Source organism: Kogia breviceps, chromosome 2 (genome assembly GCF_026419965.1).
Source record: "Kogia breviceps isolate mKogBre1 chromosome 2, mKogBre1 haplotype 1, whole genome shotgun sequence".
NCBI classification, from domain to species: domain Eukaryota; kingdom Metazoa; phylum Chordata; class Mammalia; order Artiodactyla; family Physeteridae; genus Kogia; species Kogia breviceps.
This window is the reverse complement of record NC_081311.1, coordinates 31,726,971-31,740,640: the sequence shown is the minus strand read 5'-3', so window position 1 is coordinate 31,740,640 and position 13,670 is coordinate 31,726,971. Positions and strand designations below refer to the sequence as shown.

Genomic DNA, 13,670 nt, shown 5'->3' with positions numbered 1-13,670 from the left:
GCAATGCCATGATACTTCATTAAAAGTAAATTGGAAGAAAGCGTTATTTTATGCTCTAAAAAATTTAAATAGTACCAGAATAATCTGTTTCTTGAAGTTTTGAAAGAATTCATCTGTGAAACTCTAGATTGGAGGTGTGGGGGAGAAAGTTTTTCTGTCAATTTTCCAATTTCTTTCAAAGTTACTGGCCTGTGCCAGCCCTTTATATTTACCTTGAAGTCATTCACATTATCCAGATTTCCACATTTCTTGCCTTAGAGTTTTATAAAGTACTCTTTTATGATTCTGCTGAATCTGTGGTTATTTCCCCCTTTTGCATGTCTGATTTTGTATATTTCTGCATTGTCACTTTTCTGTCTCAGATTAACGAGTAAGTAGTTTGTCTACAGTTTGTTTGTTTATTCAAAGAATTTACTCTTCAATTTATCAGTCCTATAAGGTGTTACCTTGTCCATTTTCTTGTGCTCTCATTAGGTTTGTTTTGTTGTGGTGGTGGGTTTTATGTATTTATTTATTTTGCTAATGTCTTTGAATTGAATATTTCATTGTCATTCTTAGTGATGTAGATATCTGAGGCTGTGGGTTTTCTTATGGACATAGCTTTACCCAGATCTCTTCCGTTTTGAATTGTAGGGCTTTCATTATCTAGACTTCTTATCATTTTAATCCTGATTTCTTTATGACCTAAGAGTTGTAAAAAAGGGAACTTTTGACTTACCACGTAATGCAGGAGTATTTATTCTATCTTTTGTTGTTATTATGTTATTATGTCCAATTTCACTGCTTTGCCATCAGAGAATATTTTAATGTTATCTCTGCCTTTTAGAATTCATTGAGGTGTCCTTAATACTTAACAGATGGACAATGTCTATAAGCATTCAGTAGGCATTTTAAAAATGTGTTATCAGGTTATAGACTCTGATAGACGCATAGGATCAACTCTACTAATTATATTTTTCCAGTCCTCTACAAATCTCTACTTACTTTTTGGTCAACTTGACATTGATCTACTTGGGTTGACAGACATGAAATAAAGTCTTCTGCTGCTGGTATTTCTGTCAATTTACCCTTGAAACTCCTGGGGCTTGTTTTATGACTCTTAATGCTATGCTATTTGGTGCATAAAGATTTATGACTGTTATATTCTCACCATAGTTTGAATTCTTTCTCATTATAAAGTGTCTCACCTTTTTTTAGTACTTTCTGACTTAAAAAAACAACAACAACAAAAAAGCCTGTCTACAGCTAGAATTGTGATCCCAGCTTTATTTTTGCTGGTATTTGCCTGTATGCCTCCTTACCTTTTACTTTTAAACCTTTCTGGATCATTTTCTTCAGCAGTCATCTCATGTATACAGCATGTAGTTGGGTTTAAGTTTTTGAACTACTATGGGAAACTTTTCCTTTCAATAGGAGAGTATATCATACTTACATTTATTGGCATAACAGATAGTCATAATCCAGTCATCTTATTATTTGTTATGTTTTCTGGAGGAAGTCTGTAAGCCCATGGAGCCCACAAAATTACATGCAGAATTTTGCATATATGTACATCCATAATGAGGGATCCCATAGCTTCATCAGATTCTCAGTGGAATCACTGGCCCCAAGGTGGTTCAGAACCACTTTGTACGAAACACTCCCAATTCCTTCAACTGTTCCCGTGACAGGAGATACAGAGACCTTGTCATTCTGGAGTCTTCCTCTTGACCTACCTGTCCCTGGATTGTGAGTTCATTGAGGGTAAGAAGAGTTTCTGACAAATGCTGGGCTTCTATATATTACAGCATATTGGAAACACTTTGTTTTACAGAGAAAATTCAAGACTCATGAGCCATCTGACTTGTGTGCCTCAGATTCCACTGAGGTGAACTTGCTTTCACTTACCCACAGGTTCTGTAACTGAACACAATAAAGCTTTCTTCATCCGTCCTCTCTATGAAGGTCACACAGGTGTGCTTTTCCCAGTGTCTCATGGCCTGCTTAAAAATGGCTCTCTGGCTTCCTGAAATGACAGGTCCATACCTTCCTTAGATGCTGGGTGACAACAAAGCATGTTCTAATGATCAAAAAAAGCTCATTTGGGTGCCCCAGAGTAAAAATGAACTAGGACTAAGGATTTCCCTAGCTAAGAATACAATATAACTTTCCTGAATTACCAAAACCTAGAGAATAGGAGTTTGTGAATTGGGAGAGAGGGTAAAAATAGATTTTTCAGGGCTTCCCTGGTGGCGCAGTGGTTGAGAATTCGCCTGCCGGTGCAGGGGACGTGGGTTCGTGCCCCGGTCCCGGAGGATCCCACGTGCCGTGGAGCGGCTGAGCCCGTGAGCCATGGCCGCTGAGCCTGCGCGTCTGGAGCCTGTGCTCCGCAACGGGAGAGGCCACAGCAGTGAGAGGCCCGCGTACAGCAAAAATAAAAATAAAAAATTTTTTTCAAAATGTCCCCAGCTTCCCAACTTTTCCTTTGTATTGAAAGTATTTTTCTAAATTTTAAAAAATGTTACTCAGGTTATTCAATTTGGCAATTTTAGGCTCTTGAAGTAAATCACCAGCACTGCATTCCACACCTTCATTCTATTTTATACCTATAGGAGGGTATTCCCATATGCTCTATAAATTCTATTTGCATGTACATTCATGCTACTTTTGCATTGGGGTTCAGTGTTTGCTGGGGGATCCTTTTTTTTTCAAATATAATAATCCTGTTGTATCATTCTTTTTTTTTAACATCTTTATTGGAGTATATTGCTTTACAATGGTGTGTTAGTTTCTGCTGTATAACAAAGTGAATCAGCTATACATATACATATATCCCCATACCTCCTCCCTTTTGTGTCTCCCTCACACCTTCCCTATCCCACCCCTCTAGGTGGACACAAAGCACCGAGCTGATCTCCCTGTGCTATGCGGCTGCTTCCCACTAGCTTTCTATTTTACATTTGGTAGTGTATATATGTCCATGCCACTCTCTCACTTAGTCTTGCTGGGGGATCCTTGAGCCTAATTTTCTGCAAGTCCTTTGAAAACAGATGCATTTCATACATCCTCTGAACCTTTCTTCATATTTCCCTGATTAGAAATTGGAAAAGCAATAAGTAAATTGGGAGCAAGAATAAAGTAGTTGTAAACTCTAGGCTGATAGTTGCATCTAGTCAATAAGTATTCTTTTCAAAATCTATCAATCTGAAATAAATAATACTACTGTATTTTTATTTTGCTAGAAGCAATGAGAAGGATCTAGAAAAAATAGTTGTTTGGGAAGTACACAGGATGGTTGGGGATTGGGTCTGAATTCTAGAAAGACTTTGTTGCAAAAAACAAACTAACGAACCATTGGGAGGCTCCCATCATAGTGTAGAAGATGCGGGTGTGGTGTCATAATATCCCCCCAAAACATACATATAGAAGAAAGAGTAACTTAGCCATCCAAGTGTCAAGTGACATCTTGACACCTTTAGTTAAAATTGTTTATAGAGCAATTACTCGCCAAAATGGCAATCCTACTAATAACAAATATCTCTGTGTAAACAAAGTTCTCTATATAAAATTAGTTAATTTGGAAGAAGATTATATAAATCTTTGGCCAGAAAAGCACACCAGATCTGAAAGAACATGGTTAAGACACCAAGGAACAAAAGTTAGTAGCTGATGACAATTCCCACATTTTAATTCTTTAGGAACACATCTCTCTCTCTCTCTTATTAGGACTGAGGGGCCCTTGAGAGCAGGATGACATCTTAGTCATATTTTTATCACCAGCACCTAATTAAGGATCTGGCACTGGTGGCCCTGGGTTAATGCCATGGGAGTGCAATGGAACCAAGGGCATGGATGCTGTCAGGAAAGAGGGCGGGGACTCCACCAGGGTCATACGGTCACCCCCTGCATGAAGCCTCAGGGACCAGGTGACCACTTTTGAGGACATAGCACCAACAGAGACTGTAGTTTCCTCAGGCCGATTGCACTAGACCCTGTTGACAAGAGGGAGCTTCAGCAGGGGGACTGCTATGGCTCTGGGGTCTGTTCCATCCCACCTAAGTCCTTCCTGAGAGGACTTTGCTCACCTAGGAAGACAAGGCACCCAGCCCCAAAACAGGCCTCATTTGGAGCTACTGACCGGTGAAGTTCCCTCCGATGACATAGGGGATGACCCCTCCTGGCCATATCCTCTCTGTCCTTGAGGTTGTAGCTCTTCGGACCCGGGAAGAGGAGGTCTCAGCTCCAGCATGCAAGGTCCCAGGGCTCCGTGGAAGCATAGCATTCTCCTTGCCATCTGCAAGAGAGTCATGATGCCATTTACTTTGTGTGGACATATATTTTCAGTTCTCTTGGGTATTTGCCAAAGAGTGGAATTGTTGGGGCATATGGTAATTCTATGTTTAACCTTTTAGAGGACTATCAGACTGTTTTCCAAAGGAGCTGCATCATTTTACATTCCCACCAGCAAAGCATCAGGGTTCCAGTGTCTCCACATCCTCGTCAACACTTGTTATCATCAATCTTTTTGATTATAGCCATTCTAATGGGTGTGAAGTGGGTGGCATCTCATTGTGGTTCTGATTTACATTTCCCTAATGACTAGTGATGTTGAATGTCTCTTCGTGTGCTTATTAGTTATTCATATATCTTCTTTGGAGAAATGTCTATTCAAATCTTTTGTCCATTTCTTAATTGTGTTGTCTTTTTTTTTTTTTTTTTTTTTTTGCGGTATGCGGGCCTCTCACTGCTGTGGCCTCTCCCGCCGCGGAGCACAGGCTCCGGACGCACAGGCCCAGCGGCCATGGCTCACGGGCTTAGTTGCTCCGCGGCATGTGGGATCTTCCCGGACCAGGGCACGAACCCGTGTCTCCTGCATCGGCAGGCGGACTCCCAACCACTGCGCCACCAGGGAAGCCCAATTGTGTTGTCTTTTTATTGTTGTGTTATAATTATTCTTTATATATTCTGGATACCAGACCCTTATCAGATATATGATCTGCAAATATTTTCTTCTATTCTATAGATTGTCTTTTCATTTTTATGATACTGTCCTTTGAAGCACAAAAGTTTTTAATTTCGATGAAGTCCAATCTATGCATTTTTTCTTTTGTTGCTTTTTGTATCATATATAATAAATTACAGGCATACCTTGTTTAATTTTGCTTCACTTTATTGTGTGTTTTTTACAAATTGAAGGTTTGTGGCAACCCTGAATTGTCAGGTGATGGTTAACATTTTTTAGCAGTATTTTTAAATTAAGGTATGTACATTGTTTTTTCAGACATAATGTTTTTGCACACTTAATAAACTACAGTGTATTGTAAACATAACTTTTATATGCAGTGGGAAACCAAAAAATTTGTGCAACTCACTTTATTGCCATATTCATTTTATTGCAGTAGTCTGGAACCAAACCTACAATATTTCTGAGGTGTACCTGTACAGCTTAATCCAAAATCATAATGATTTATATCTATGTTTAGTTCTATAGTTTTAGTTCTTGTATTTAGCTCTTCAATCATTTTGAGTTTATTTTTGTATATGGTGTGAGGTAGGGGTCTAATTTAATTCTTTTGTATGCAATATCCAGTTGTACTAGCACCATTTGATGAAAAGACTAGTTTTTCCCCATGGAATTGTCTTGGCACCTTTGTAACAAATCAATCGGCCATCATCCTCTTCTAGCTTCTTGAGTTGAATGTTTGGCACATTAATTTTCAATCTTTCTTACATTCTAATATTACCATTTTAACACTAAAATTTCTCTGACTTCCTCTTTGCCTGCATCCCATCTTTTGACATGTACATTTCAATGTTAGACTTTGATATATTCTGTAAGTTCCATTTGGACTTTCTTCTTTGATCCTTGGATTATTTAGAGGTATGATTTTAAATTTCTAAACAGTTGTCTCTGTGTGTGTGTTACTGATGTCTAACATTGCTTTGTGTTCCAAGAACCTATTCGCCAAGGCACAGGTCAGCAAACTTTTTCTGTAAAAAGCCAGATAGAAAATATTTTAAGTTTTTGGTTAATATATTTTCTGTTGCAACTACCCAACTCTGCTATTATAGTGTGAAAGGAGCTGTAGACACTGTGTAAATGAATGGGTATGGCTGTGTTCCAATAACATTTTATTTGCAAAAACAGATGGTAGGCTGGATTTGGCCTTCTGGCCATGGATGGTGGCCCATGCTCAAAGGTATCAATTCTTTGGTGTTTTGAGCCTTGCTTTGTAGCCCACTACGTGATTGTTTTTATAAATATTCCTTATAACCTTGAAATAATGTACATCAGTTTCCAAAATTGATGGTTGAAGGGTGCTACATATGTTGTTCAAATATTCTACTTACAAATGTTTTTGGCTCCTAGTGTATCTGCTACCGAGAAAAGTGTTTTAAACAACCTTGAGAACTAAGCTTGTGAACTGTCATCTTCTCCTTTATTTTTAATTTTTCCTTCATATTGTTCAAGGCTATGTTGGTTAAATAAGACAAGTTAAGGATTGTTAAATGTTCCAGCTAAATTGCTTCTTTCATCATTAAATACCCTCTTTATCTGTAATAATGTTCATCCATAATAAAGATTATTTTGACTGATATTAATATTGCTATCCAGTTTTATTTTGATTAGTGTTTGTCTCATATAACTTTTCTGCATCTACAAATTTTCAGTCTTTTTGTGTAATTATGGTTTTTGTTTTAAATGAGTCATTCAGTAGGTGTTATTCTGTGAGCAATACATTTGCCACAACAAACAATAAAACAAGTTTTGCAATGGTCATAATGTTGAGGTTCAATATTACTTTTTTTACTGTATATGAAATAGTTTTTGTAAATTGAAAATTTTTTAAAATAATTGTGGATCCACATGAAGTTGCAAGAAATAATACTGAGAGGTTTTGTATACCCTTTACTCTGTTTCCCCCAATAGAAATATTTTATGAAACTATTGTACAGTATCACAACTGGGATATGGACATCTACTGACCTCATTCAGATTTCCCCACCATTATGTATACTTGTGTGTGTGTGTGTGTGTGTGTGTGTGTCTAGTTCTACACAATTTTATCACATGTATAGGTTTGTGTATCTACCACCACATTCAGGATACTGAATAGTTCCATCACCATAAGGATCCCTAATATTGTCATTTTAAAATCACATCCAACTCCCTTCCCCTCCCTCCCAGCCCATCCCTAAACTCTCAACCACTAATCTGTTCTCCATTGCAAAAATGTTTTCATTTGAAGAATATTATTTAAATGGAATCCTACAATATATAACCTTTGGGAATTGGCTTTTCTCACTCAGTGCAATTCCCTGGAGAGTCATCCAAGTTGTTGCATGTATCAATAGTTTCTTTTTATTGTTGAGTAGTACACAGTTTGTTTAATCATTCACCTGTTGAAGGACATCTGGGTTGTTTCCAGCTCTTACAAACAAACCTGCTATGAATATTCATTAACAGGTGTTTTTGTGAAGATTTTTATTTCCCTGAGATAAATACCCAAGAGTGGAACTGCTGGGTCATATAGTAATAAGGTTTATTTCTGGGTTCTCTATTATGTTCCATTGATCAATGTGTTTATCCCTCTGGTAATATAACACTGTCTTATTACTGTAATTATATACAGTCAGCCCTCCATATCCCTGGGTTTAACATTGGAGATTCAACCAACTGTGCATCAAAAGTAATTTTTTAATTCCAGAGAGTTCCAAAAAGCAAAACTTGAATTTGCCGTTCACCAGCAAATATGTAGCATTTACAATGCATTAGGTATTAAAAGTAATCTGGAGATGATTTGAAGTATATGGGAAGATGTGCATAGTTTATATGTAAATATTATGTCATTTTATATAAGGTGCTTAAGCATCCACAGATTTTGGTATCCGAGAAGGGTCCTGGAACCAATCCCCCAGGGATACTGAGGAAGGCCTGTAGTAAGCCTTAATATCAGGCAGAGAGATTACTCTCATTTTAGACTTATTTATTTTCCATTGTTTTAGCTATGTTTCCATATGAATTTTGTGTCTTTCCATATAAATTTTAAAGTAAGTTATCTATGTCTACAAAAAATGTTGAGATTTTAATGGGAATTACATTAAAACTACAGATCAATTTGGAGATAACTGACATCTTTACTATATTGAGTCTTCCTTCCAATCCATGGACATGGTATTTCTCTCCATTTATGTAGGTCTTTATTTCTTTCACCAGCATTGTGTAATTTCCAGTACACAAATATTATACATGTTTTTTAAAGTGTATAAGTATTTCATTTTTCTTGAGTGATTATAAATGGTATTGTGTTTTTAATTTTGGTTTCTGCACATTTATTATTAGAAATATAAGCATTTTTTTGTATTTTGGTCTTGTATTCTGCCATCTTCTTAAACTCACTTATTAGTTCTAGGACTTGTTTGTTTGTTGTAGATTCCTTGAGATCTTCTACATAGACAAACATGTCATTTGGAAATCAGAACAGTTTTATTTCTTCCTTTCCAATTTGTATGCCTTTAATTTCTTTTTCTTGCCTTATCACAATGTCTAAAACTTCTAGAACTACTTTGGTTTTCTGTTTGTTTTTTAAACATCTTTATTGGAGTACAATTGCTCTAAAATGGTGTGTTAGTTTCTGCTTTATAACAAAGTGAATCAGCCATACATATACATATATCCCCACATCTCCTCCCTCTTGTGTTTCCCCCCACCATCCCTATCCAATCCCTCTAGGTGGTCACAAAGCACTGAGCTGATCTCCCTGTGCTATGTGGCAGCTTCCCATTAGCTATCGATTTTACATTTGGTAGTGTATATATGTCCATGCCACTCTCTCACTTCGTCCCAGCTTACCCTTCCCCTCTCCCCGTGTCCTCAAGTCCATTCCCTACATCTGCATCTTTATTCCTGTCCTGCTCCTAGGTTCTTCAGAACCTTTTTTTTTTTTTTTTAGATTCCATATATATGTGTAGCATATGGTATTTGTTTTCCTCTTTCTGACTTCACTCTGTATGACACTCTAGGTCCATCCACCTCACTACAAATAAGTAAATTTCGTATTTTTTATGGCTGAGTAATATTCCATTGTATATATGTGCCACATTTTCCTTATCCATTCATCAGTCAATGGTCAACTTAGGTTGCTTTCATGTCCTGGCTATTATAAATCGTGCTGCAATGAACATCATGGTACATGTCTTTTTGAATTATGGTTTTCTCAGGGTATATGCCCAGTAGTGGGATTGCTGGGTCATATGGTAGTTCTATTTTTAGGTTTTTAAGGAACCTCCATACTGTTCTCCATAGTGGCTGTTTCAATTTACATTCCCACCAACAGTTCAACAGGGTTCCCTTTTCTCCACACCCTCTCCAGCATTTATTGTTTGTAGATTTTTGATGATGGCCATTGTGACTGGTATGAGGTGATACCTCATTGTAGTTTTGATTTGCATTTCTCTAATGACTAGTGATGTTGAGCACCTTTCATGTGTTTGTTGGCAATCTGTATATCTTCTTTGAAGAAATGTCTATTTGGGTTTTCTGCCCATTTTTGGATTCGGTTGTTTGTTTTTTTGATATTGAGCTGCATGAGCTGCTTGTAAATTTTGGAGATTAATCCTTTGTCAGTTGCTTCATTTGCAAATATTTTCTCCCAATCTGAGGGTTGTCTTTTCATCTTGTTCATGGTTTCCTTTGCTGTACAAAAGCTTTTAAGTTTGATTAGGTCCCATTTGTTTATTTTTATTTATTTATTTATTTTTTGTGGTATGTGGGCCTCTCACTGTTGTGGCCTCTTCCATTGCGGAGCACAGGCTCCGGACGCGCAGGCTCAGCGGCCATGGCTCACGGGCCCAGCCGCTCCATGGCATGTGGGATCTTCCCAGACTGGGGCACGAACCCGTGTCCCCTGCATCGGCAGGCGGACTCTCAACCACTGCGCCACCAGGGAAGCCCCCATTTGTTTATTTTTGTTTTTATTTCCATTTCTCTAGGAGGTGGGTCAAAAAGGATCTTGCTGTGATTTATGTCATAGAGTGTTCTGCCTATGTTTTCCTCTAAGAGTTTGATAGTGTCTGGCCTTACGTTTAGGCCTTACATTTAGGTCTTTAATCCATTTTGAGTTTATTTTTGTACTTGGTGTTAGGGAGTGTTCTAATTTCATTCTTTTACATGTAGCTGCCCAGTTTTCCCAGCACCATTTATTGAAGAGTCTGTCTTTTCTCCATTGCATATTCTTGCCTCCTTCATCAAAAATAAGGAGACCATATGTGCATGGGTTTATCTCTGGGCTTTCTATCCTGTTCCATTGAGCTATATTTCTGTTTTTGTGCCAGTATCATACTGTCTTGATTACTGTAGCTTTGTAGTATAGTCTGAAGTCAGGGAGCCTGATTCCTCTAGCTCCATTCTTCTTTCTCAAGATTGCTTCAGTTATTCGGAGTCTTTGTTTTTCCATACAAATTGTGAAAGTTTTTGTTCTAGTTCTGTGAAAAATGCCAGTGGTAGTTTGATAGGTATTGCATTGAATCTATAGATTGCTTTGGGTAATATAGTCATTTTCACAATGTTGATTCTTACAATCCAAAAACATGGTATATCTCTCCATCTATTTGTATCATCTTTAATTTCTTTCATCAATGTCTTATAATTTTCTGCATACAGGTCTTTTGTTTCCTTAGGTAGGTTTATTCTTAGATATTTTATTCTTTTTGTTGCAACGGTAAATTGAGTGTTCTCTTAATTTCACTTTCAGATTTTTCATCATTAGTGTACAGGAATGCAAGAGATTTCTGTGCATTAATTTTGTATCCTGCTACTTTACCAAATTCATTGATTAGCTCTAGTAGTTTTCTGGTAGCATCTTTAGGATTCTCTATGTAGCAAGTCATCTGCAAACAGTGACAACTTTATTTCTTTTCTGATTTGGATTCTTTTTATTTCTTTTTCTTCTCTGATTGCTGTGGCTAAAACTTCCAAAACTACGTTGAAAAATAGTGGTGAGAATGGGCAACCTTCTCTTGTTACCGATCTTAGTGGAAATGGTTTCAGTTTTTCACCACTGAGGACGATGTTGGCTGTGGGTTTGTCATATATGGCCTTTATTATGTTGAGGTAAGTTCCCTCTATGACTACTTTCTGGAGGGTTTTTATCATAAATGGCATTGAACTTTGTCGAAAGTTTTCTCTGCATCTATTGAGATGATCATATGGTTTTTCTCCTTCAATTTGTTAATATGGTGTATCACATTGATTGATTTGCGTATATTGAAGAATTCTTGCATTCCTGGGATAAACCCCACTTGATCATGGTGTATGATCCTTTTAATGTGCTGTTGGATTCTCTCTGCTAGTAGTTTGTTGAAGATTTTTGCATCTATGTTCATCAGTGATATTGGCCTGTAGTTTTCTTTCCTTGTCTTTCCTTTCTTTCCTTTGTCTGGTTTTGGTATCAGGGTGATGGTGGCCTTGTAGAATTAGTTTGGGAGTGTTCCTCCTCTATTATATTTTGGAAGAGTTTGAGAAGGATAGGTTTTAGCTCTTCTCTAAATGTTTGATAGAATTCGCCTGTGAAGCCATCTGGTCCTGGGCTCTTGTTTGTTGGAACATGTTTAATCACAGTTTCAATTTCAGCGCTTGTGATTGGTCTGTTCATATTTTCTATTTCTTCCTGGTTTAGTCTCGGAAGGTTGTGCATTTCTAAGAATTTGTCCATTTCTTCCAGGTTGTCCATTTTATTGGCATAGAGTTGCTTGTAGTAATCTCTCATCATCCTTTGTATTTCCGCAGTGTCAGTTGTTACTTCTCCTTTTTCACTTCTTATTCTATTGATTTGAGTCTTCTCCCTTTTTTTCTTGATCAGTCTGGCTAATGGTTTATCAATTTTGTTTATGTTCTCAAAGAACCAGCTTTTAGTTTTATTGATCTTTGCTATCGTTTCCTTCATTTCTTTTTCATTTATTTCTGATCTGATCTTTATGATTTCTTTCCATCTGCTAACTTTGGGGTTTTTTTTGTTCTTCTTTCTCTAATTGCTTTAGGTGTAAGGTTAGGTTGTTTATTTGAGATGTTTCTTGTTTCTTAAGGTAGGATTGTATTGCTATAAACTTCCCTCTTAGAACTGATTTTGCTGCATTCCATAGGTTTTGGGTCATCGTGTTTTCATTGTCATTTGTTTCTAGGTATTTTTTTGATTACCTCTTTGATTTCTTCAGTGATCTCTTTGTTATTAAGTAGTGTATTGTTTAGCCTCCATGTGTTTGTATTTTTTACAGATTTTTTCCTGTAATTGATATCCAGTCTCATAGCATTGTGGTCGGAAAAGATACTTGATACAATTTCAATTTTCTTAAATTTACCAAGGCTTGATTTGTGACCCAAGATATGATCTATCTGGGAGAATATTCCATGAACACTTGAGAAGAAACTGTATTCTGTTGTTCTTGGATGGAATGTCCTATAAATATCAGTTAAGTCTATCTTGTATTATGTAGTATTTAAAGCTTGTGCTTCCTTATATATTTTCATTTTGGATGATCTGTCCAAAGGTGAAAGTAGGATGTTAAAGTCCCCTACCATGATTGTGTAACTGTCAATTTCCCCTTTCATGGCTGTTAGTATTTGCCTTATGTATTGAGGTACTCCTATGTTGGATGCATAAATATTTACAATTGTTATATCTTCTTCTTGGATCGATCCCTTGATCATTATGTAGTGTCCTTCTTTATCTCTTGTAATAGTCTTTGTTTTAAAGTCTATTTTGTCTGATATGAGAATTGCTACTCCAGCTTTCTTTTGATTTCCATTTGCATGGAATATCTTTCTCCATCCACTCACTTTCAGTCTGTATCTGTCCCTAGGTCTGAAGTGAGTCCCTTGTAGACAGCATGTATACAGGTCTTGTTTTTGAATCCATTCAGACAGTCTATGTCTTTTGGTTGGAGCATTTAATCCATTTACATTTAAGGTAATTATCGATATGTATGTTCCTATGGCCATTTTCTTAATTGTTCTGGGTTTGTTACTGTAGGTCTTTTCCTTCCCTTGTGTTTTCTGCCTAGAGAAGTTCCTTTAGCATTTGTTGTAAAGCTGGTTTGGTGGTGCTGAATTCTCTTAGCTTTTGCTTGTCTGTAAAGGTTTTAAATTCTCAGTTGAATCTGTATGAGATCCTTGCTGGGTAGAGTAAACTTGGTTGTAGGTTTTCCCCTTTCATCACTTTAAATATGTTCTGACACTCCCTTCAGGCTTTCAGAGTTTCTGCTGAAAGATCAGCTGTTAACCTTATGGGGATTCCCTTGTATGTTATTTGTTGTTTTTCCCTTGCTGCTTTTAATATTTTTTCTTTGTATATAATTTTTGATAGTTTGATTAATATGTGTCTTGGTCTGTTTTTCCTTGGATTTATCCTGTATGAGACTCTCTGTGCTTCCTAGACTTGATTGACTATTTCCTTTCCCATATTAGGGAAGTTTTCAACTATAATCTCTTCAAATATTTTCTCAGTCCCTTTCTTTTTCTCTTCTTCTTCTGGGACACCTATAATTCGAATGTTGGTATGTTTAACATTGGCCCAGATGTCTTTGAGACTGTCCTCAATCTTTTCATTCTTTTTTCTTTATTCTGCTCTGTGGTAGTTATTTCCACTATTTTATCTTCCAGGTCACTTATCCGTTCTTCTGCCTCAGTTATTCTG

At 36.9% G+C, this 13,670-nt stretch overlaps 1 protein-coding gene across 1 annotated transcript in view; it reads right to left on the bottom strand.

The window, feature by feature from the left end:
- Nucleotides 1-13,670, bottom strand: part of TLL2 (tolloid like 2) — a 137,119-nt gene that overhangs the window by 49,944 nt on the left and 73,505 nt on the right. Inside the window, exons 4-5 of the mRNA XM_059054488.2 lie at nt 4,118-4,273; nt 1,888-2,005 (exon numbers count right to left, since the gene is read on the bottom strand). Of these exons, the coding sequence (XP_058910471.1) occupies nt 1,888-2,005; nt 4,118-4,273 (274 nt within the window). The remainder of the gene's footprint in view (nt 1-1,887; nt 2,006-4,117; nt 4,274-13,670) is intronic.